At 41.2% G+C, this 24,373-nt stretch overlaps 1 protein-coding gene across 1 annotated transcript in view; it reads left to right on the top strand.

The window, feature by feature from the left end:
• Positions 1-24,373, top strand: part of PTPN3 (protein tyrosine phosphatase non-receptor type 3) — a 169,995-nt gene that overhangs the window by 63,155 nt on the left and 82,467 nt on the right. Inside the window, 2 exon segments of the mRNA XM_064150026.1 lie at positions 12,184-12,304; positions 22,808-22,895. Of these exon segments, the coding sequence (XP_064006096.1) occupies positions 12,184-12,304; positions 22,808-22,895 (209 nt within the window).

Here is a 24,373-nt window from a genome sequence, read left to right as displayed (position 1 = left end):
GTGTACAGAATGTTCTTAATGTCTGTACCAGATCGCACAGGTCCCAAGCCCACTGCATGGACTACTTCTCGCTTGATCTGATGAAAGGCTGCTTGTTGTTCAGATCCCCACTCGAAATTGTTTCTCTTACGAGTCACATCGTGTAGAGGTTTGACAATCTGACTGAAACCAGGAATGTGTAGTCTCCAAAATCCCACCACACCTAAGAAAGATAGAGTGTCCTTATTGGTGGGAACTGCCATGGTGGAGACTTTGTTGATCACATCCTGAGGAATGTGACGGCGACCATCCTGCCACCGCACTCCCAGAAACTGAATTTCTCTGGCAGGTCCCTTGACCTTGTCTCTCTTAATGGCAAAACCTGCTTGCAACAGAATGTCAATGATTTTGTTACCTTTCTCGAAGACTTCCTCAGCAGTTTGGCCTCACACAACGATTTCATCGATGAATTGTGTGTGCTCTGGAGCTTTACCTTTCTCCAGTGCATTGTGGATGACTGAGTGACAGATGGTTGAGCTGTGTTTCCACCCCTGAGGCAAACGGTTGAACTGGTACTGGATTCCTCTCCAGGTGAATGCAAACTGAGGCCTGCACTCCTTTGCTGTGGGAATAAAGAAGAAAGCATTAGCAATGTGTATGGTAGCATACCATTTAGCCTTCTTTGATTCCAGCTCGTACTGGAGTTCCAGCATGTCTGGCACAGCTGCACTCATGGGTGGAGTCACCTCGTTGAGGGCACGAAAATCAACTGTCAGTCTCCAGTCTCCACTGGGTTTATGCACAGGCCAGATGGGACTGTTGAAAGGTGAATGAGCTTTCTCGATGACAGCCTGACTCTGCAGCTGATGAAGCAGCTGATGAATGGGCAACAAAGAGTCACGGTTAGTTCTGTACTGCCTGTGGTGAACAGTTTGAGTAGCAATTGGCACTTCCAGATCACAGTATCACAGTATCATCAGGGTTGGAAGAGACCTCACAGATCATCAAGTCCAACCCTTTACCACAGAGCTCAAGGCTAGACCGTGGCACCAAGTGCCACGTCCAACCTTGCCTTGAACTGCACCAGGGACAGCGACTCCACCACCTCCCCGGGCAGCCCATTCCACTGAATGTTCAGATATAATGGACAATTTCAATTTACCATGCTCAATCTCAATTTACCATCTCAAAAACTCAATTCCCAGAATGCAAGGTGCATCAGGACCAGTTACAACAGTATGTTTCTTCCACTCTTTACCAATTAAACTGATCTCAGCCTGCAACTTAGTTAACTCTTGAGGTCCACCAGTGACTCTGTCCCTTTGCAATTTGATGGCAACAAAGTGCCCCGAGCACCTGTGTCAGCTAAAGCCCTGTATTTCAGAACTTTTGAACTGCCAGGCCACCTAATGAATACATTCCAATGAAAATCAAAATTACAAGACATAAAATGACAGCCACCAGACATGCCACGGTCTGCCTTGTGTAAAAGTCTGAACAAGGGTCTGGCATCTCAGTTTGGGGGTAAATTACCCTCATCAATGCAGTAGTTAAGGCAGTATTTTGATAGAATGTAATATTATTGGCAAATACCCCTGTAATGTTACTGGTAAGATTTTCAGTGACATTAAAACCAGCATAACCAAGAATGAAATCACCCCAGGACCAGAAAATGGTTGTGACTTTAGCTTTAGCCTTCATATAAGCTACATTAAGAAAGTAATAAACAATTTGGGCTTCAATCCAATTAAATGCAAGAAAACAGAAAACAGACCACATAAGAGCCCCCACCAAGTACAATAGCTGCTTTATTAGCTTCATTCTGATTCCCCGAGTTAATTAACAGTCACTCAAATGAATTTGCCCCACGTTGGGCGAAGCCAAATAAAATATGTGGTGGTTTGGGTGTAACCCGCTCCCCCACACTTTAAAAGGTACCCAGACTAGTCTCAGCTGGCTCTGGGAATATAAATGAAGCTATTTATTTACAGCACCACAATATACAAGCAGCTATTTACAATATATGCAATTATATACAGAAACATACAAGGTAAATGGTAATACAGAAACACAACTCCCCTCCCAGAAACCTGAGTCCCCAGGAGGGGCTCTCAACCACCCCTGCACCTTCCCCCTGCCCTCATCAACCTTACCTCAGACTTGAAGAAGAATAGAGGTTCAGCCAAGAGGTTAAGAAGCAAAGTTAGTGGCAAGTGAAGTTAGGGAGCTGCAGCTCAGTCCAAAGCCAGAAGCAGAGTGAAGACAAAATGGCAAAAGTGTTATCTAATGTTTACATTCTTCTTCAGCAAGACTCTGAGGGAAGCAGACATCACCATTGTTTTCCTTTCACAGCCTATGATCTAGTTTTTCTCACCAAAACATTCTAGTCTGCTTCAAACTAGCACATTGAGATGCAGAAATAGTAACTTAGTAGAAGTTGTATTTTCTAATTTTTTTTTGTGTGTGACATTGTTGGGTTTTTGTTGGTTATTTGTATTGTTACTTAAGTGTCAGATTTGAGCTGCTGATTTTAAAATTTTAATTTAAAAATATGTCATTAACTGAGTAATTTATCACTCTAGAATGGTATTAGGTAACCTGGAAACAACCATTGTGTATGCACAGTTGCCATTTTTTTATAGAAGTCTCTGGTGCTAATTTCTGATTCTGTCTTACCACAAAGTGTCCAGCTGTTGTAAGTGGTCATAAGCAGCTATTTGCAGTCATCTCTAGACTGAATATTTTTTTAAAAGGCTCTTGAGCATGAAGCATTATTTCTTTTTACAAAACAGGGTATTTTTATCCACACAATAGCTAGTTCTGCTTGACCAATAGAGACAATTTTCTTAACTAATGATTGAGTGGGTGTCCTGGAAGGCTAATAGGCCTATTAGATGTCTTGGCTTGCCCCATTCTTCTGCTGATGAGGGGAAGAATGGCAGGAGGAAAGCAAAGGCTTGGGCCATTATGTCCCCTCCCAAAGTGATAAACAGGTACCCACAGGTGTTTAGGTACTTGTTGGTGTTTTGCCCAAATAAGGCTAAGCAAGACCTGGTTTCACCTAATATGGTCAGTTTTGCAAATGCTATTTTGACTGGTGAATCTCTGTGGCCAAAGGAGACATTACACTCAGGCAAGTAATATAAATTGAGCAAAGTTGAAAGCAGTTGTGCTGCCTCTGCCTCACTGCTCTTGGAGAACGTGTTCTGCTCTGCCTCGTTCTTCAGACCAGCTTAGCCCTGATATTTTGGGCTTGAACTACCTGGAAACAAGTGCCTCAAGAAGGCATTTAAGTGCCTCACAACATGTCAAGAAGTGCTACTGACATCATGCTCTCTGCACATCTGCAAGAGGTCATGCCTGCACTTCTACAGACCTCCATACCAAGAAAAAACCACGATCAGGTCAGAGATTGTCTGCCTCTTTCCTAGTATCCTGGGAAGATCTAGAAGCCTCTCAACATCTGAGCAGTTCCGACACTGTCACAAAGGAGACAGGGACTATCTTGAAATTTCTACTCCACTGCCATGAATAGCACAGACATTCCCTAGGGCTCTGCACTGCCTTTTATTTGTAAACAGGGCAAAATCATTTTGTGGCCAAACATTTTTCCAATTTTCCGATTCTCCTAAATGAATGAATTGCCCATAAGCATCCTTGTAAAAATTTTCCTGTCTGAATTAGAACCCAAATTTAAATAACTTGTATATAGTTGTGAGCAGAGCTTTCTGGAAATAAAAAATTGACTACATATTTTGTAATTCCTGCCTTGATAATTGCCCCAATTAAATCAGTGGGTTAGTTCATGTTCCATATTTGGATACAGTTTTCTCTTGTAAAAATACTGTTCCTTCTGTCAGTGTCAATGAGGATTTTAGTCCTTTTTGGAGTCTCCAATAACATTTTCCATTTAGTGTTTTTACATGGGTTTTGCTCATTTCAGTACTCCTTTTTAGTAGTAGTAGTAATGTTTATGTTGAGTCTTGAAATAGAATTATGCTGTAGTGGATTATTTTCTGATTCCGGAATAATTTTGATATACATGAATACTTTACAGTTACCGTTGAGAAACTGTAACTGGTTTAGTTTATGCTACACAGTGCATGATCTTCTGTTCTCTGTGTCAAGAAGTGATCACTTAAAATGTCTTAACTGATTGAACTGTGTAGATCTTTTTGTACTTCAGTGTACATCTGAAGATAAATTTATCATTAGCCATTCATATTTCACTTTCCTCTTAGCACATCAGTCATGCTTGCTATACTAACTAGAAGACTAGTCATTTTGTGCTAGTTTGAAGCAGGCTAGAATGTTTTGGTGAAAAGAACTAGATAATAGGCTGCAAAATGAAAACAATTGTGATGTCTCCTTCTCTCACAGTCTCGCGGAGAACTGTGGGAACAAGAAGTAAACATTAGATAACATTCTCCATTTTGTTCTCACTCTGCTTTTGGCTTCACACTGAGCAACATTTCATTAACCTCGCTGCCACTAACCTTCCTTCTTAACCTCTTGGCTGCACCTCTATTCTTTCTCAGGATTGGGGTAAGGTTGAGAGGGGCAGGGGGAGGTGCTGGGGTGGTTGAGAACCCCTCCTGGGGACTCAGGTTTCTGGGAGGGGAGTTGTGCTTCTGTATTGTTTATCTTTTGTATATTTCTGTATATAACTGTATATATTGTAAATAGCTGCTTGTATATTGTGCTGCTGTAAATAAATAGCTTCATTTATATTCCCAGAGCCTGTCTGAGTTAGCTGGGGCATTTCCAAAAATGGGGGGGGGGGACAGGTAACAGCCTAAACCACCACACATATGACCCTATCTGTTTTTTAGTCATGGACCACTATTTTATACCTGAGGATATTCACTCATTACTAAAAGTTAAATTAATTCTAAAATTTGTGTGCTAGACTTGTCCCATTGTTTATTTTCTGTTCCACTGAGAACCTGATCTGCTTTTGTGATTATCCTGTTAAAAAGTTGTAAATCAGTTCCCTTTTGTGCTTTATGTACATCACCTGAAGTATTCTACTTTAAAAATAATTACAAATGCAGTGTGGAAATACTTGGGGGGGGGGGGGGGGGGAGGTTTAGTTTGTCTTGACAGCTGCTTTTTTTATTTTTTTTTTCTGGTACAATTCTCAGGTCTTTAGAAAGTTGGTCTTAAACTTGTTTTCAAGAATCAAATTGTGCGTGTTCTAAGTGATACAAGTGTAAGTAATCTGTAAGTAATTTCCCATCATGCTTAGTCGATGAGCTATTCATACATTTGCCTTCTGACAGCAGTAGTTACTTGGAATGTCCATATGCAGAAATAGGTTCTGGTGTTACTACTCTGTATGCAAATACTTTAGTAATTGTTTTCAAGCAAACTGTAAGACTGGAGGCCAACATGAGCCTTCTATACCTTGAAGGCTATTACATAGATGGGAAGAAGAAATTTCAGTAATACAAAGCCTAGAGGCTTATCTTTTCTACTGTGTTCTGGGACTGCATGTAGAAATTGGGCTAGTTTGCAATGGTGGTATTTTGATACTGTTAGCTTTCAAAACCAACAAGGACATTAATTTATAAAACTATGACCAAGCAAATAATTAGCTTGGTTGTGCAGCAGGAAACTCAGATATGAAAAATGACAGGCAAATTTAGCTTGGAAGGGACTGCAAAGTCAGATCAGGTTGCTTAGGGCTTTTCCAGGTCAGTTTTGCATTTTCAGTGCTGAAATTTCTGTTGTCCATCTGCTGATTGACTAATGGTTTTTTGAAAGAAAACATTCAGTAGATGTTAACATCACTAGATTTTTTTTCCCTTCCCTTTATGTCCAGTTTTCTCTTTATAAAGCACTCTATTTTTTTTAACTGTTATTTCAGCTTCTATTTCTTGGGAAGATTCATGTGTACCCATGGAATTCCTATTGAAATCTATGAGTGTTACAAATGCTACACAAATACTTGTTCCTGTTCTTCCCTTCCTCTGTATCCAAATCTTATAAAACTCCATTTTCTTTTTTCTTCATTTTTACTAGTCCTTTCTTCAGTGCTTTCCTGTACAAAAGTCTTTCTACTGCCAGGAGAAAGACACAAAGGTGTATATTCACTACATTGTTGTAAATGAACAAATTCTTTTTACAAAATTTGAAGATGGCTTGTTTAAGCTTCAGTAAGATATAGGCAGTTTATATTGTGTAAACATTTGTGATCTCAGGGCTTTTATTTGTTTCTTCAAGCATTTATAAATTCTTACTCTATTGAGAGCTTGTAAAACTACTGCTTTGGTACGGAACTCTAAAATTCAACAGTCTGATACTCAAATAGAAGAGCAGCAGTTGGCTGGAATGGAGAAAGATTGGTGGTTTTGGTTTTTACCCTGTTTGTATCTTCATTAAATCAGTATCTACTGGCTTGTGATCACTGCAGAAACTATGTTAATTGAAACTCAGGAATGGAAGTAGATCTCTGCTTTCTTCTGGAGAAATTCAGTTAAGAGGTAGAAACCTCATAGGTTTTTCTTCTTACTGAGGTCTTGATATGTTCTAAACTTCCGTTTTTTTTTTTCCTACTTGGATAATTAAATCCTCAACAAATCATTAGTCTCCCAAGACACCTACTAATCAGCATTTATAGTTTCTCTTCAACTGTGACAGTTGGCTGGACAGTTGAAGAAGCAAGTAGTGTTCTAAACTGCTCCCCTTGTTGACATGACCTCAGGTAGCTAGGAGGAAGATAAAATAAGACCAGAACAGCCTCCATATTTGGAGGATAAGAAAGAAGACTACCTCACAATGCATGAGAAACAGCAATTGCCCTCATTAGAGAACATAAAACTACAGTAAAAAATGTTTTTGCCTAACACAAATAAAATGGAAGTGGACATTTATGGTGTCTTATTCTTGGCAATCTGACCTATTCTCATTGACAATAATGTAATTCAAGCTAGCTGCAACAATCCTTGAAAGTATAGACTCTGTTTCATAGAAAAGGTGAGTTGTGTTAAGGGCTAATAAAGTAAAAACTCCTCAGTAAACTATTATCATCAGTAAAATGGTGTGTTTTATTTGACATACCTACTTTGATTTAAAAAAGATTTTTTTTGTTTTATTGTTATTACCTTAGTCTTGGCAGAGATGTGGACATTTGTTAATGTATTCCTAAAAATTGTTTCCATTTTTTATTATACTTCTGGATCTTCTGTCTTGAGTTCATCTTAGAGCTATTTAACTGATTTAAAATTCAGAGTAACTTTTAAAAGAAAGGGCTGGCATTGCAGGAACATCTGCATTCAAAATAGATTATGTATTGTTTACAATTCCAGTTTCCTTTTTATGTAAATATTCCTTTTGATATAGACAATTAAGTGTCCAACTATAGTAACTTCTGACTGCATTTGCCTGGGTATTGTTTTGTGTCACAGTGATTCCAATTTCTAGACTATAGAAATTACGCTTTTTGAGAAGTAATTGACAAGTTGTCCCAGGTTGAGAGTGTAGGGTTAAAAAATCTTCTGGGGACTAGAAGATTGTTATTCAATCCCATAATACTGCTATCTCTTTGTAAACTCACAAGGTCAGCTCATTCTCCTTTCTTCTTCCTGCTGCCCTCTGTCTGGCAGGAACCACTTTATTGGGAAGAACATGTCTTGTCCCAGCACAGGCAGCATGTATGGGCAGGCTGCGGCTGTAAACGACAAGCCTTCATTTGGAGTGTGTCCTGCTGGGGAACATGGGGAGAGCGTCAGTGGGGTTCCCCTTCTCGCACTGTGAATCAGCCTTAAATTTACTGTGGCGGAACTGGTGGTACCAAGCATGGGAAGGACTTTGCTCCACTTCCCGTGCACTCACAGTATCACAGTATCACAGTATCATCAGGGTTGGAAGAGACCTCACAGATCATCAAGTCCAACCCTTTACCACAGAGCTCAAGGCTAGACCATGGCACCAAGTGCCACGTCCAACCTTGCCTTGAACTGCTCCAGGGACGGCGACTCCACCACCTCCCCGGGCAGCCCATTCCAGTGTCCAATGACTCTCTCAGTGAAGAACTTTCTCCTCACCTCAAGCCTAAATCTCCCCTGGCGCAGCCTGAGGCTGTGTCCTCTTGTTCTGGCGCTGGCCACCCGAGAGAAGAGAGCAACCTCCTCCTGGCCACAACCACCCCTCAGGTAGTTGTAGACAGCAATAAGGTCACCCCTGAGCCTCCTCTTCTCCAGGCTAAACAATCCCAGCTCCCTCAGCCTCTCCGCGTAGGGCTTGTGCTCAAGGCCTCTCACCAGCCTCATCGCCCTTCTCTGGACACGCTCAAGCATCTCAACGTGCCTTTTAAACTGGGGGCCCCAGAACTGAACACAATACTCAAGGTGTGGTCTAACCAGTGCAGAGTACAGGGGCAGAATGACCTCCCTGCTCCTGCTGACCACACCATTCCTGATGCAGACCAGGATGCCACTGGCTCTCTTGGCCACCTGGGCACACTGCTGGCTCATGTTCAGGCGGGTATCAATCAGTACCCCCAGATCCCTCTCTGTCTGGCTGCTCTCCAGCCACTCCGACCCCAGCCTGTATCTCTGCATGGGGTTGTTGTAGCCAAAGTGCAACACCCTGCACTTGGAGCTATTGAACCCCATCCCATTGGACTCTGCCCATCTGTCCAGGAGGTCAAGGTCCCGCTGCAGAGCCCTTCTGCCTTCCAACTCAGTCACATCTGCCCCCAGCTTGGTGTCATCTGCAAACTTGCTGATGACTGACTCGATGCCCTCATCCAGATCATCAATGAAGATGTTAAAGAGGATGGGGCCCAGCACAGATCCCTGAGGGACACCACTAGTGACTGGCCGCCAGCTGGATGTGGCGCCATTCACCACCACTCTCTGGGTCTGGCCCTCCAGCCAGTTCCTAACCCAGCACAGAGTGTTGCCATCCAAGCCATGGGCTGACCACTCCTGCCAGTTCTGCACAGGGTAGCCAGCTAGGACTAGTGGCAAAGGGCAGCATGTCCCTGTGTATCCCAGCTGAGTTTCCAGTGGTAGCAGAAGCAGCAGTGGCAGCCCTGGTGCCAAGTTCAAATGGCAGGGCGAGCCACAAGGGTGCCCTGATGGTAGAACCTCCTCTGGCCAGTGAGGCAGTGTTGGAGATGGATGCTCCTCGTCAGGCAGTGGTTCCTGTGAATGCAACTGATCTCCCAGTAGTTTTCTTCCCTATTGTGCCACCTCCTTCTCGTCCACCACCAGATCCTCCTCCTTCTCAGCTGTCGGTTGAGAAGGAGGAGGAAGAGGTGCTGGGAAAAGTTAAATAAAATTCAAAATTATTTTGTTTAGATTGGGGAAGGAAGATAAGGGCATGGACTGGTGGTGTGGAAGGTTCACTTCTGATTGTGCAGCTAGAGTGGAGGAACTGCAGGACGGAACCCTCAGGGGTGGTAGATGGCCTAGTACAAGAGACAAGTAGAAGCATGGGATTCTTGTAGATACTGGAACTCATCTGTGACAGAGAGGTGGAACTCATCTGTGATGAAGGGATCTTCATTCCTGCATAAGTGAGAAGCAAACTGGAGCAACATCTTGAAGAATGGAAGTGAACTGGACTTAGTTGCCCCATTTGACTGCCCCAGGGGTGGAGACATGCCATTTGAGATGACTGTGGACTGATCTAGATTGTGCCGACAGGGACTCTAAGAGAATCTGAATGAGTAATCGAGACTTTGCAGTGGGCTGTTGCTTGGATGCATGGACTGCAAAGATTTGAATGAGAATGGACTGGAACTGTCTATTACTTGATGTTGGGTGCTACTGAGCACAATGCAGGTGGAAATAGAGTTCCTTTGTTTGTGAAAAGGATTTGTTGGGAAAATTGTATGGGTGTTTTCTGCCTTTTGGGTGGGGATACAACCTGTCCAGGGGGTGGTTATTTCCTAGTGGGTGAAGTCCAGGACATGTATGTTGGGCAGTACAGGAAGGTGGTAAGATCAAGCGTGTTCTGCAAAGAAGTTTTGGGCTGGACTGAGACAATTTGAGTTTAAAGTATCTGCAAGTTGTTATTGAGTTTCTTTCAGATAGTTAATGTCACCTGAGAAGTCTCATTCAATGAGAAGAGTTGTCTCCATGATCTGAGGAACAGATAGGTTTGAAGAAAAGCACTGGAACGATGCAGGATTTGGATGTTCACTATATGGAGAGTCTGTCTCTAGTTAGATAAGTAGTGTGATGAGCAGGAATTATGGGATTGAATAAGGGGTGGAATGTCCCAGGTTGAGTCTATGGGGTTAAAAAAATCTGAGGACTAGAAGATTGTTATTCAATCCCATAATTCTGCTATCTCTTTGTGAACTCACAACAAGGTCATCTTGTTCTCCTTTCTTCCTCCTCCTGCCCTGTGTCTGGCAGGAGCCACTTTATCGGGTAGAACATGTAAGCAGTAGGCCTGTTTTGGGGCCTCCAGAGGCTTGTTTAGGCCTTGGATGGTGGAGGCATTGGGGGGGTGGGGGGGAGGGGCGGAGAATTGCAGCACTGGGGAGTATTAGATTCAGTATTGGGTTGGGGGAAAATTCAAGGGGGGTTGCCAGGGATGTGGTAATTGCTTTGTAATGTCTATCTCTGTATTTCTTTCTAATTCTGTATTTTTTTTCTCCTGTTTCATTTGAGAGCTAAATTTCTGTCGGCTATGTTTAAAAACCACAACAGAAGTGTTAGTTGTAATCTGCATTACAGACACTCTATTAGTTATTGTAGCTGTAAATTGTTTTGGAGGTGTACAGTTTCCTGCCCTATGCCAACCTGAATAATTTAAATAATTCTTTTAAATTTTGTGTTTTCTGAAAAATAATAGTATCTTTTCTAAAAATATGCTCAGTAACTTTGATTTAATTGAGAGAGTTTCTATGCTGAATTGTCTGCAGTTTGAACAAATAATTTTCTTTTGTGTTAACCTACAAATCATACAAATAACTGCTGGGAATCTTCATAATAACTCTGTTTATTTTAGGAAAAAAGCAGATTAGTACAGGTTGTAGCAATCTACTTAAGGTTACTTTCATTTGTGGGGTTTAATTTCTTCATCGATTTAATGAAAACAGATTTCATGAAATTTGGTGTTTGAATTACTTGCTTAATTGAAACTAGGGAAATAGGCCTGGGGGAGGTACAGGCTGGATGTTAGGAAGAAGTTCTTCACAGAGGGAGTGATTTGCTGTTGGAATGGGCTACCCAGGGAGGTGGTAGAGTCACTGTCCCAGTATGTGTTTAAAAAAAAGACTGGGTGAGGCACTTAGTGCCATGTTGTAGTTGATTGGCTAGGGCTGGGTGATAGGTTGGACTGGCTGATCTTGGAGGTCTCTTCCAACCTGGTTGATTCTATGATTCTATGATTTTGCTTGAAGAAATCTCCCTGCTGCCCCAAACATTGTGTCTTTATAACAACTAAAAGGTTTTTGTATGTCTTCTATGATACAAAGTTCTGCTGACCTAGCTTTTAGTAAAGACTTTCACAGACTAAGGCTATAAACTTCTGGTCTTTCATGCTTTCAGCTGTGGATAAGAATTAGCTTTTGTCTAAGAATATAACTACCAGCTAGTACAGTTTTTGGTGGGATAAACATTTAGAGATATTGTTAAAAATTTTCATTTACTTTATTTACTGTAGTTACCTTTAGTAGCAGCTTGATAGTGTTATATGTAAATCAGCAGTTATTTGTCGTGCTTTAAGTAACTTATGCTCAGCTAAGGCAACATTAACTACTGAATTGTTACCAATAGTGCCACAGTTGGTAGTTTGAACAATTTTTACCTGACTGCTTTTTAAGTGACAGGTTTTGTTGAGAGCTTCTAATATGTTATAATCAATAAATGTATATCATATTTTTTTCGTATGCTGTCTCTTGCTGAAACAATTTAATTTCCTCTGATTTTAGCAGTACTGCATGTCTGTGTCAGTGTGGCATGTAATGCCTCTCTGGTGGTGCTACAGGTTGTGATGCAAAATTGAACAAAGTACTGGGTCATTCAGTGCCTGAGGTTATAGTTATGGTAAGCATATTGTGAAAAAGAAAAAAAATTCACTCGTCTGAAGTTTCCCACTGTTCAACATTGCTTGTCTGTTGGAAAGTTATTCATAATTCTTGCATTTCCACATGTGTATGTGTTTTAATGAGGAGAAGGAATTTGTTGAAAGTATCAATCAGCCAACTATGAAAACTTTGTGTTTCTTGTTTCCTAACAGCACAACTAGGAGATTATAATACTTCAGTACATCACTCGGGATATCTGTCAAATTACAACTTCATACCAGAGCAGAATGAAGATTTTCTTACTAAAGTAGAATCACTACATAAACAACACAGGTAACAATTTTTAGTTCTTTCTCACATCTTGAGTTTTCAACACCCAAAAAAAAAATGCCAAAAGTAAGAGTTTTTAGTAATTTAAGTAAAGCACTTTCTTATAGCTTCTCTTAAATAAAATCTTGTTTTATCATGTAAGTGCTAGGCTAATCATATCTGGAGCATGATGCCACTATGTTTAAACAATGATATAAATTTCTAGCTATAACAACCAATAGAGCAGTTAGCATTAGACATTATTAATGGCAACAGTCTAGAGCATCGTACTAGACCTTTGAGGGAGTTCCTGGATCAAGGATTGATTTTTTTTTCCCAGTCTGTAGGAAAAAAAATCACCATGAAACACTTCGATTAAACATTGTACTTTTTCTCCGCTCTCCTAAGTGTAATATAAAGTCCCAGATTACTCTGGTCGGTCTGCTGGTAATTACTCTTTCCGACCCTGCCAATCTGTCTTGTAAGACAGCAGCTTTAGAATAAGTGATGTTGATTTGAATGCAAACTCAAATGCAAATATACCAATCTAAGAAATTGTCTGTGAACTTTAGTGCAAATGAAATAAGAATATTCTTTCTGTCTGTAGATTTACTGCATCAGATTGCTGTGGAGAGTAATTAATGAATGCAAGATAGACTTATCCAAAATTAATATTGTTTATTAATTTTGATATTCAGGACTCTCGCTATCCACCTGGTAATTTCTAATAATAATTGGTTCTTTGCAACAGTCATGAAAACATTATACAAAGGAGTAACAGGATCTAGAATACTCAAAAAATAACTAACAATAATACAAAATAAACTTAATTGAACTGGAAGAGAGGTTCTTGTGGTCAATTATACCACTTGCCCACTAGAGGACTCAGGAAGCTCCTTTCTGCTTAGACAGAAAGCTTGGATTCAATTAAAGAATTTCTTACAGAGTTTTGCTAAAGATCTGCTAAAGAGACTTATGAGTATGTACTCACAAATATAAATCTCCAGATTTCCCAGGGCTAAATACAGCTTCAGAGAGTACCCAAATACTTGCAGGGAGGATGTCGTCATAGCTGCTGAGGCTTCTGATCTTCCCTCTATCAAGGATGCTGGGGAAAGAGGTAGACAATCTCTGACCTGATTGTGCTGGTTTGAGACTAATTGGAATATTTTACCGAGAGAAAGTAAATCCTTAGCTGTGAGAAGAAAGAAAAGAAAAGAACACGTGCCCATTCTTCTGCTGAGAAATGCAGCTAGTCAAAATAAAGATAAAATGGTCACTTCTCACACACTGCTCAGCTCTCATGCTGGCTGTGCCTTCTTTCTGGCAGTCTGGTCTCTGTGACTGTCTCTGCCTTAGCTCTCTAATCCACCAAACTCTTTTTCCTCTAACCTCCTTGTTGTCTTTTTGACATCACACCTCGGATCTCCAGATTTATCACATGAGATGTATGTGGGTTGATTTGGTTATTTGTGAAGGGAGGGGGAAGAGGAGATTGGGTTGGGAGCCCTCCTGGGGACTCTGATTGATTTCTGGGAGGGGTATTGCGTTTCTGTATTACTTCTAACTTGTATATGGCTGTATATATTGTAAATATTTGCTTGTATGTTGTGCTAAGCTATAAATATAAAAGTTTTGTTCCTTAATTTCCCGCTGTCTGAGTCTAGTCTGGGTGATTTTCTGAAGTGTGTGGAGGCGGGCAACTCCCAAACTGTCACACTGATCCTGATTCCTTTTGGACAACCTGTGTCCCTTCCAGAACTCCCATGCTTGGCAGAAGACTTGCAGGTGTTGGAAGCATGTCTTGCAGATATGCGGACTTGTTATAATGTCACGCATGCTAAGCAAGCTGTGGTGGTTTAGGTGCTATCCGACCCCCCACACTTTAGAAGGTACCCCAGCTAACTCAGCCAGACTCTGGGAATATAAATGAAGCTATTTATTTACAGCTAGCACAATATACAAGCAGATATTTACAGTATATACAGTTATATACAGAAATATACAAGTTAAAAGTAATACAGAAACACAAATCCCCTCGCAGAAACCTGAGTCCCCAGGAGGGACTCTCAACCACCCCTGCACCTTCCCCCTGCCCCTCTCAACCTTACCCCAGTCCTAGGAAGAAAAGAGGTTCAGCCAAGTGGTTAAGAAGCAAGGTTAGTGGCAGTGAGGTTAGGGAGATGTAGCTCAGTCTGAAGCCAGAGGCACAGTGAGAAAATGGTGAAAAGTGTTGTCTAATGTTTACTTTCTTGTTCCCATACCTCTCATCGAGACTGTGAGGGAAGGAGACATAACCATTGTTTTCCTTTCACAGCCAATTACCTACTTTTCTCTCACCAAAACATTCTAGCCTGCTTCAAACTAGCACAATCCACCCCTGTCTACTTCACTCAGTATCGCTGAGAACTGATCTAATCTAAACCAATATTTACACTAAAACAAAATTTGCAAGTTCAGTTCACACTTCATTCTGGCTATCTCAGATGTAGGTGATTCAAAAGCTCAGAACAGTTTGTCTCCTCACAGATGAGACGATAACAGGGACTCCCAGGTGATGTTGGGTTCATGCTCATGTACAGTAGATTCTCTCATTGTTGGACGCTGTTGGTACCTAGAACAGAAAACTCCTAACAGCTTGTATTATACCCTCTGAATTTAGACTCTCTCAGCTAAAGTTAGATTTCTTTGTGGAATACACTGGATTTCACCATTCTCCTGCATTGCCCAATAGGTATGACCAGGACCTTCAGCAGACACCACTCCTTGGACAGGTTTCCCTTTGCCCGAAGGAGAAAATACCCAAACAGTTTTCCCTAACAGATTCTTTTCACCTACAACAGGAACTTTATAACAGTCTACTGTTTGGACCAAATCTGATTGTGCAGGTCCTGCTCTGTTTACTGAACCCCAACTATTTACCAACCAGGTAGCTTGTGCTAAATGTTTGTCCCAATTTTTCAGAGTTGCACCCCCCATGGCTTTTAGGGTGGTTTTCAGCAAACCATTGTAGCGCTCAATCTTCCCTGAAGCTGGTGCATAGTAGGGTATGTGGTAGATCCACTCAATACCATGCTCTTTGGCCCAGTTTTTTGCAAGATTGTTCTTGAAATGAGTGCCATTGTCTGACTCGATTCTCTCTGGAGTTCCATGTCTCCACATGATTTGTCTCTCCAAGCCAAGAATGGTGTTACGTGCAGTTGCATGTGGAACTGGATAGGTTTCCAGCCATCCGGTGCTGGCCTCTACCATCGTTAGCACATACTGCTTGCCAGAAGGAGAACAAGGTAAAGTGATGTAGTCAATCTGCCAGGCTTCACCATACTTGTACTTTGACCATCTCTCACCATACCATAAGGGCTTGATTCGCTTTGCCTGCTTCATAGCAGCACAGATGTCACAGTCATGGATGTCTTGGGTGATAGCATCCATGGACAAGTCAATTGACCTATCGTGAGCCCATCAGTATGTTGCATCTCTGCCTTGCTGTCCAGATGAGTCATGGGCCCACCAAGCTAAGAACAGCTCACCTCGGTGTTTCCAATCAAGGTCAAGCTCAAAGTTGGTATCAATTTGAGAAATCTTAGCAGCTTGGTCTGCCTGCTGGTTGTGTTGGCGTTCCTCAGTGGCTCTGCTCTTAGGCATGTGCGCGTCTACGTGCCGCACCTTCACTGGAATTCTCTCCAGTCGTGCATCAATGTCCTGCCATAGATCAGCACACCAAATAGGCTTTCCTTTACTCTGCCAATATACAGATTCTGGGAATATAAATGAAGCTATTTATTTACAGCTAGCACAATATACAAGCAGATATTTACAGTATATACAGTTATATACAGAAATATACAAGTTAAAAGTAATACAGAAACACAAATCCCCTCCCAGAAACCTGAGTCCCCAGGAGGGGCTCTCAACCACCCCTGCACCTTCCCCCTGCCCCTCTCAACCTTACCCCAGTCCTAGGATGAAAAGAGGTTCAGCCAAGAGGTTAAGGAGCAAGGTTAGTGGCAGTGAGGTTAGGGAGACGTAGCTCAGTCTGAAGCCAGAAGCAGAGTGAGAAAATGGCGAAAAGTGTTATCTAATGTTTACTTTCTTGTTCCCATACCTCTCATCGAGACTGTGAGGGAAGGAGACATAACAATTGTTTTCCTTTCACAGCCAATTATCTACTTTTCTCTCACCAAAACGTTCTAGCCTGCTTAAAACTAGCACAGAAGCCTATCACATGAAGGCATTTAAAGCCTGTTCCTGGTAAACTTGAAGCAGTTTCCAGGCAGACAAGTCCAAAGTATCAGGGCTTGTTATTATGGAGCAGATCTAGCTTATAGCTTAGCAGACATAATGCTGTGGAGCATGGCAGGATGCAACAGAAGTGAGGCAGAACACTGCCAGAAGCAGAGAACACATTAAGGCAGAAACAATGGCAGTGGCTCATTATGTTACGTGCTCATGTCTTTATCAATACAGCCTGAGTCTAATGGGCCCTTGGCCACAGATTAGCCAATCATAATGGCAGTTCGCCAAGTTTAACCATATGAGGTGAAGTCAGGGCCTGCTTTTACCTTTTTAGGGCAGAACACAGGCAAGTGTATAAACGCAGTACCCTCATGTATTTACAAGTTTGGAAAGAGAGACAGAGACTGGAAGGCACCAGGCCTTTTAGTCTTCCTTTCCTGAAGTTGCTTTTCCCATCAGCAGAAGAAGGGAGAGCAGAAAACATAACTGGGCAAGCCAGGACATGTTTAAGCCTAATTTGGCCTATTTCGGCCTTCCACGACACAGACGTAATTCCCTGCTCTCCTAGTTTCTTTAGTATGTACCCTGAAGTACCTCCATTTACATTGCAGATATACCTCAACTTCCTTCTGGCATCATTCAGTACTCTTAGCCCTCCCTCTTGTTTCTTTACTTCTAGTGGATGTAGTGAGTGGTTCTCAATTCCATGTGTGCTGTATATCAGTCCATAACATGTATTTTGCTTTGTCATTTACAAGGTGGAAGAAAGCAAACCACTGAACTACAAGTATGCTTTCTTTATAGGTACTAGTTTGGGCTGCTTCACTAGCAGTTCATGTTCAGGAATAGAACAGCCGAGGCCTCTATTCCTCCCAAATTAATATGAATTGTCAAGTAGACTCCGAAGATTTTAGAAAAGGACTTGTGGATAGGCATGAACAAATTTTCTTGTCTTTAGGAAGATACTGACTCAGAGACCACTGAGGGAAAATTCTGAAGATACTTGTAGTGGTTGGAATGAATGTGTGTATTTAGAGCTATGAGAGCCAGAGATACAGAGAAAATACTAGAAGCTACTGTTGGTCCAGTTTAATGTGTGGTGGGGCTTCTGGGAACTGCTGTATTTGAATTCACACAGATAGTGGTAACTGAAGTTCTGAATGGAAAATACTTGACTATACTGGATCTGGATAAGTGGTTCTTTACTGCTTTAACACGTATTTTGAAATATAGATCCCTTGGCCTATTTATTTGGGAATGCAGGGGTAGGCAAATAATGATATATCCCGGCAGAATTTCTTGCATCCTCTGGCATTCATAGTGAATATTACATCTGAGACATCATTTTGACTAGATCAGTGCTGGTTGGACATTTGACTAGAATGGTTCTAATTTTCACTAGAGTTTCTGAAAATGAAAGATGGAAAGGGAGAATTATTTTGCCTACAGTTTGAGGAGAACAGTGTTGTTTTGGAATGACATTTCTGCTGATCTGGAGTAAATATTTGATGTAGACCATATGGAATATCTAATTTATTATCCCTTTTAAATTTACATTCTTAAAATTGTAAGGTTGCAAAGTCAGCTCTATAAATATCTGTCCTTTAAAATTCTTTAGTGTCTGTTCTTTAGGAAATTTTACCAAAAGAAAACTAAAAGGCTGGAACTGACATACAGACTTGAGAAGCCACATTATATCTTGTACATTGTAGCTTAATGAAAAATTTTGTAGCTAGCTTTAATGTTTTGCAAAATTTGAGAAAGTGTTTCTGCAGACATGTTTGTATCAGACACTTTTCAGTAGCTTCTGAGAAAACAACTGTTGTCATATTTAACTGCTTGTATAGGGTTAACACTCCTGGGGGAGTAACCCTGAACCTGACCCTAGGGGTCTTGGCCCCTCCCCAGGGGTGGGCCACACTCCAGGTGATGGTTAGCCCACTCCCCCCACTTCCTGCGGTATAAAAGAGGAGCACTTCCTGCTCCTCTCCCTCTTTTTCCTGCGTTCACTCTTCACACACACACTGATACTGCATACCAGCACACCACGTGGCAGCCACGAGGCAGAGACACCATCACACTACTCGGGTTGTATCCATCCCTTTTTGTATTTTGCTGTTTTCCCTTCCTTATCCTTTGTAAACTCCCCTACCTCCAATACCTTTTCTAAGTTATTGTTAAACTTTTCCTTTTTTTACTTCCAAATCGAGTGAGATTGATTTATTTGGGTGTCTCTACCTTTCTCTCTCTCCCTGTCTTTTTTGGGAAAAGGAGGGGGAAGAGGGGAGGACACTCTATAAATTTTATAAATTGTCATTGGGTCTATTAAATTTATAAGAGTCTCTGGGAACTTGCATTTGAACCCAAGACACTGCTGTAGCTTCTGAATTTTCCTTTTGTGTTCATCCCTAAATCCAGAGGTTTTTTTTTTCTTGTATGAAGTTTGTACTAACAAGGTTTTCTTAACATTTTTTTTGATTAGTATATAAGCAGTGGGAAGTCTTAGGATGCAGATGTTATCCAAATTGGTAATGTTTTTTATGATGCTTGCTAGAGTGAGACAGCAGTTTGAAGAGAAGGATACATTTCAAATTTCATAAGATGTTTACATTCTAGTTGATATTTGTTAGCTCTGGTGTATCAACAGTTAAAAATTTTGGAAAAGTACACCAAGACTGATTTGCTAACAACCTGGTAAGCAACGTCAAGAATCATATAATCAGTCAGGGTTGGAAGAGACCACAAGGATCATCCAGTTCCAACCCCCCCTGCCATGGGCAGGGATACCCTACCCTACATCAGACTGGCAGGAGCCCCATCTAGCCTGGCCTTAAAACACCTCCAGGAACGGGGCCTCAACCACCTCCCTGGGCAACCCATTCCAGGGTCTCACCACTATCATGGTGAATTACTTCCTCCTCACATTCAGTCTGAACCTACCCATCTCCAGCTTCGTTCCATTCCCCCTAGTCCTGTCACTCCCTGATACCCTGAAAAGTCCTACCCCGGCTTTTTTGTAGGTCCCCTTCAGATGCTGGAAGGCCACAATAAGGTTACCTGGGAGCCTCCTCTTCTGCAGACTGAACAGCCCCAACTCTTTCAGTCTGTCTTCATAGCAGAGGTGCTACAGCCCTCTGATCATCCCAGTGGCCCTTCTCTGGACACTCTACAGCATCTCCACATCCTTCTTGTAATGGGGGCTCAGAAACTGGACACAGGTACTCCAGGTGGAGTCTCACCAGAGTGGAGTAGAGGGGGAGAATCACCTCCCTTGACCTGCTGGCCACACTTCTCCTGATGCAGCCCAGGATCTGGTTGACCCTCCAGGCTGCCAGTGCACACTGCTGGCTCATGTTGAGCCTCTTGTCCACCAGCACCTCCAAGTTCCTCTCCTCAGGGCTGCTCTCCAGCCAGTCACTGCCCAGTCTGTATTTGTGCTTGGAATTCCCTCGACCCAGATGCAGGACACTGCACTTGGTCTTGTTGAACCTCATGAGGTTAGCTTGTGCCCACCTCTCCAGCCTGTCCAGGTCCCTCTGGGTGGCATCCCTTTCCTCCAGTGTGTCTGCTGCACCACACAGCTTGGTGCCATCAGCAAACTTGCTGAGGATGCACTCAATGCCTCTGTCCATGTCACCAACAAAGATGCTGAACAAGACTGGTCCCAGGACTGATCACTGAGGGGTTCCACTTGTCACTGGCCTCCACTTGGACATGGACCCATTGATAGCCACTCTTTGGATGCGGCCATCAAGCCAGTTTTTTATGCATCTCATGGTCCACCCATCAAACCCACGTGTCACCAGCTTGGAGACTAGGATGGGGTGCGGGACAGTGTCAAAGGCCTTGCTCAGGTCCACGTAAATGACATCAGTTGCTCACCCCTCATTGAGTAGTGAGTTATAACAATCTCTCTGCTATGTCCATGCTGACATACTTTTTTGTGTTGGTTTCATCTTTCCTCAGCTTTCTAAACACAGTTCTTGATCAAAATTGAAAAAAAAAACAACCTGTATTTTTGCAAATATTCCTGGCATTCTGTTGTATATTAAAATGGTCCCTTTTTTGGTTTTTTGTTTTGTTTTTCTCTTACCTTTTGGACACAGTGAAAGAGATAAGATCTACTACTATGACAGTAGATTGTGACAAAAAGCCTTTTTTTTCCTTCCCTTCTCTGCTCTTCGCAGTGCTGTGACACTCAGGCCATACTGCTGGCAGTGGCTTTCTGATTCAAGGTAACTTCATCATGCTCCAAGAAAATAAAAGTATTTCCTAGAGTATTTCAGGCCATAGTATTTTGATGGCCTGAAATTTAAAATTGTGCACATTAGCTGAAAGTAATAAATATCTTTGAAGATAAAGCCTCTTTTAAAAATGAGGCTTTTTGCAGATTGTATCTAAACTGCATTTTATTAACAGCATTTTGTGTGTGTTGTTTTGGAAGATTACCCAACAAAGAGCTGGTTTTACTTGCACTTAGAGTTATGATAGGATGACTTGGCATCTTTTCTATTCAGATGTGTATAGATTTTACAGGCAGCCCTCAGGTAACAGTAAAATGAAACTGAACATAGGCTAGTGCCTGAATTGCTGATCACTGGACACACTACAATGTGTAGGCTATGACAGATTCCAATTTAGAGATGCCTCTTTCCTGATAAATTCTTGACTGATCTTGGCCCTGAAATGTATTGGACGTGACCACTTTTGCTATCATGCCTAAAGGAAATCTTATTTAGGGTACATTGCATTCCTCTGAGATGAATAATTAGTAGGCCACATGAGAGAACCATATAAAGAGGGATTGCTGTTTTATACTTTGGGTTTTAAAGCTACTGGTAGATTTATTGTAGTTCTTCCATGAAGATGCATAATCTGATTATTTGAGGTATGGGGATTTTTTTTTTTTTATCAAAAACCTTTCTAGAAGACCATAAGGTAAACCCCTTATTAGTTTCACAGCACATTTTGCATCTACCAGTGGGAGAAAAAGTGGTCTAGGATTTATAGATGGTAGATAGGTTGAGGTTGTTTTCCTTGGTGAGTTTCATAACTTCAGCTTAATTTTCTTTCTCCCTCTTGAGTTTTTTAGTACGTTTCTGCTTCTGATATTTCTTTTAGATTACTTCTTTCTGAGAAACTATGCCATATAGAATATTTCCAGCTAGAGCTAATTTTTATAAAGGAAGCTTTTATACCAGGAACAAGTCCTCATCACTTCAAACCAAACAGATACAAATTATTTTATCTGAAAAGAACCAGCCCAAAATGGCTAAGGTATAACATTATTGGAGAGCTGGGCAAAGAGGAACGAAATGAGGTTCAACAAGGACAAGTGCAGAGTCCTGCACCTGGGGAGGAATAATAAACTGCACCACTACAGGCTGGGAGGTGATCTGCTGGAGAGAAGCTCTTTGGAGAGGGACCTTGGTGGTGGTTAAGAAGTTATCCATGGGACAGCAATGTGGCCTTGTGGCCAAGAGGGCCAATGGGATCCTGGGGTGTATTAAGAAGAGTGTGTCCAGCAGATCAAGAGAGGTTCTCCTTTCCCTCTACTCTGCCCTGATGAGACCCCCATCTTGAGTCCTGCATTCAGTTTTGGGCTCCCCAGTTGAAGAGGGACAAGGATCTGCTGGAGAAGGTCCAGCAGAGGGCTACAAGGATGATTAGAGGACTGGAGCACTGCCTGATGGAGAGAGGCTGAGAGACCTGGAGCTTTTTAGTCTGGAGAAGACTGAGAGGGGATTTAATAAATGTTTATAAATATCTGAGGGCTGGGGGTGAGAAGTGGAAGACAGGCTCTGCTCACTTGCTGCCTGTGATAGGACAAGGAGCAACAAATAAAAGCTGCAGCACAGAAGGTTCCACCTCAACACAAGGGGGAACTTCTTGACCGTAAGGATCCCAGAGCACTGGAGCAGGCTCCCCAGAGCAGTTGTGAAATCTCTTTCCCTGGAGAATTTCAAGGCCTCTCTGGATGTGCTCCTCTGTGACCTGAGCTAAACTGTATGGTCCTGCTCTGTCAGGATGGTTGGACTCGATTATCTCTTCAGGGCCCCTTCCAACCCCTGACACCCTGTCATCCTGTAATATTGTGTATAATTGGCGTAATTTTTGAGAGGCGTTAAGGAGGTCTTTTACCAGCAAACTCACAGCACTATTTCAATAAGTTTGTTTGTCAGATGTTGGGCTGTACGATTCTTTTGCTTTTCTACGTTTGCAATAAATATAATACCTTTTAGTTTTGGTTATGGTCCATATAAATTTACTTGATCATTTTATCTCTTTTAGTGGCCTCAAGCGATGCGAAGCAGAGTCCTGCTATATAAATATAGCACGAACACTTGAGTTCTATGGAGTGGAATTGCACAGTGGTAGAGTATGTTTACATTGTGATTTTTCACTTGGAAAAAAAATCAGATTTTTTTTTAATGTGAACTTTATAGTAGTAAAACCAGTAACATTTAAATATTTACTTTATTGTCTGTTATTTTAAATTAATGAGTCGGGTAGTTTGAAAATTATTTCCATGTAACAGAGATGCCAGAATTTCAAACAAATAAGCTAGATCTCCTGAAAAGAGTAAGAGTGTATTTTTAACATTGTTTCAGTCCTACAATGTATTTTGCTTAATAATTTTACTAAAATTTTTGAATGTGTTGGCATGAAACAAAGTGAATGCTTTGTTTAGTGTTATGATGTAGTTGGCAGATGTTTTAAGACTTTCCTTTCTCTGAATTTCTAACACAGATTTAAAACTGTAGACTTAAAAAAGTAAATTTATTATTCTTTTATTCCTTGGCTCCAGGTTAAGTCTAAGTAGCAATTAACAGTCTAGAAGATGACCACTGAAAATGCATTTTAAATTTTTGAGATACAGGATGTGCAATGGTGAGAAACATGTCTGAGTATTTCACTGGCTACTGGGATCTAATTGATTTCACTGTTTCTCTGACATGAATCCCCACAATACTTTTGTTTTAATACTTCATCCTAGTGTCAAAGTTATAATTTGTGCTTTTATGTTATAGCAAATTATTTTGGCATAAAGCTTGTAGTATAAAACCTTAATGAATGCAGATGATTGATTTCTTATGTGAAGATGAGACTACTGTTTTTCCTAACATTTTTTGAGATGTGTTAGTAATCCTGACACTGGGGATTTTAGTGGGAAAATTATCTAAATTTCTTTAAAGATGAAAAGGATATAAAAATTTTCTTTTTTAAGCATGATGTTTTCTGATTTTGCATTATGCTACTGCAAATAAGGGATCTTGCTTCTGTGTAAAGCCACTGTAAATAGATTCATATTCTTTAATTACAGTGTTCAAATAGAAGCCTTTTATAAGGATAGGAAAGAGTGCAACATAAAGGATATTGTTGATCAAACTATGAACTGTCTATACTTACACTACCTGATGTGATAGGAGAGGCTTTACGTGTTGTTACATGACAACTCTTAAGGGTGATCAGGTATCTAGGTTCACGTGCATTGGCTGTGGGTAAGTAATCTTGCATATGTGGACAAAAGTTTTATATTCTTCTGTCTTCTGACAGTGTGAAAACCTCCCTAGCTTCTTATAATTTGATTACCCTTAAGATGTATATGAGCATTTTATTAAATCTGTCTAGGTTCGTTGTCTATTGGGTTATCTACCACCTATCTGTTGTTTTGGAGATCTCTTTTCTGTAAGACTTGAGATTTTTCTATATACAGTATGCCATTTAATGTCTTCCATAGCCTGTTATAAACCAACTTAAGTTCCAAGACTTTCACCACGAGGCTATTCTCTTTTTATTCACGGGATACTGTTTCTGGAAATTCTTCAATTTCCATCATGCTTCTTGAGTTATAGT

Source organism: Pogoniulus pusillus, chromosome 10 (assembly GCF_015220805.1).
Source record: "Pogoniulus pusillus isolate bPogPus1 chromosome 10, bPogPus1.pri, whole genome shotgun sequence".
NCBI lineage: Eukaryota > Metazoa > Chordata > Aves > Piciformes > Lybiidae > Pogoniulus > Pogoniulus pusillus.
This window is presented reverse-complemented; position numbering and strand designations above follow the sequence as displayed.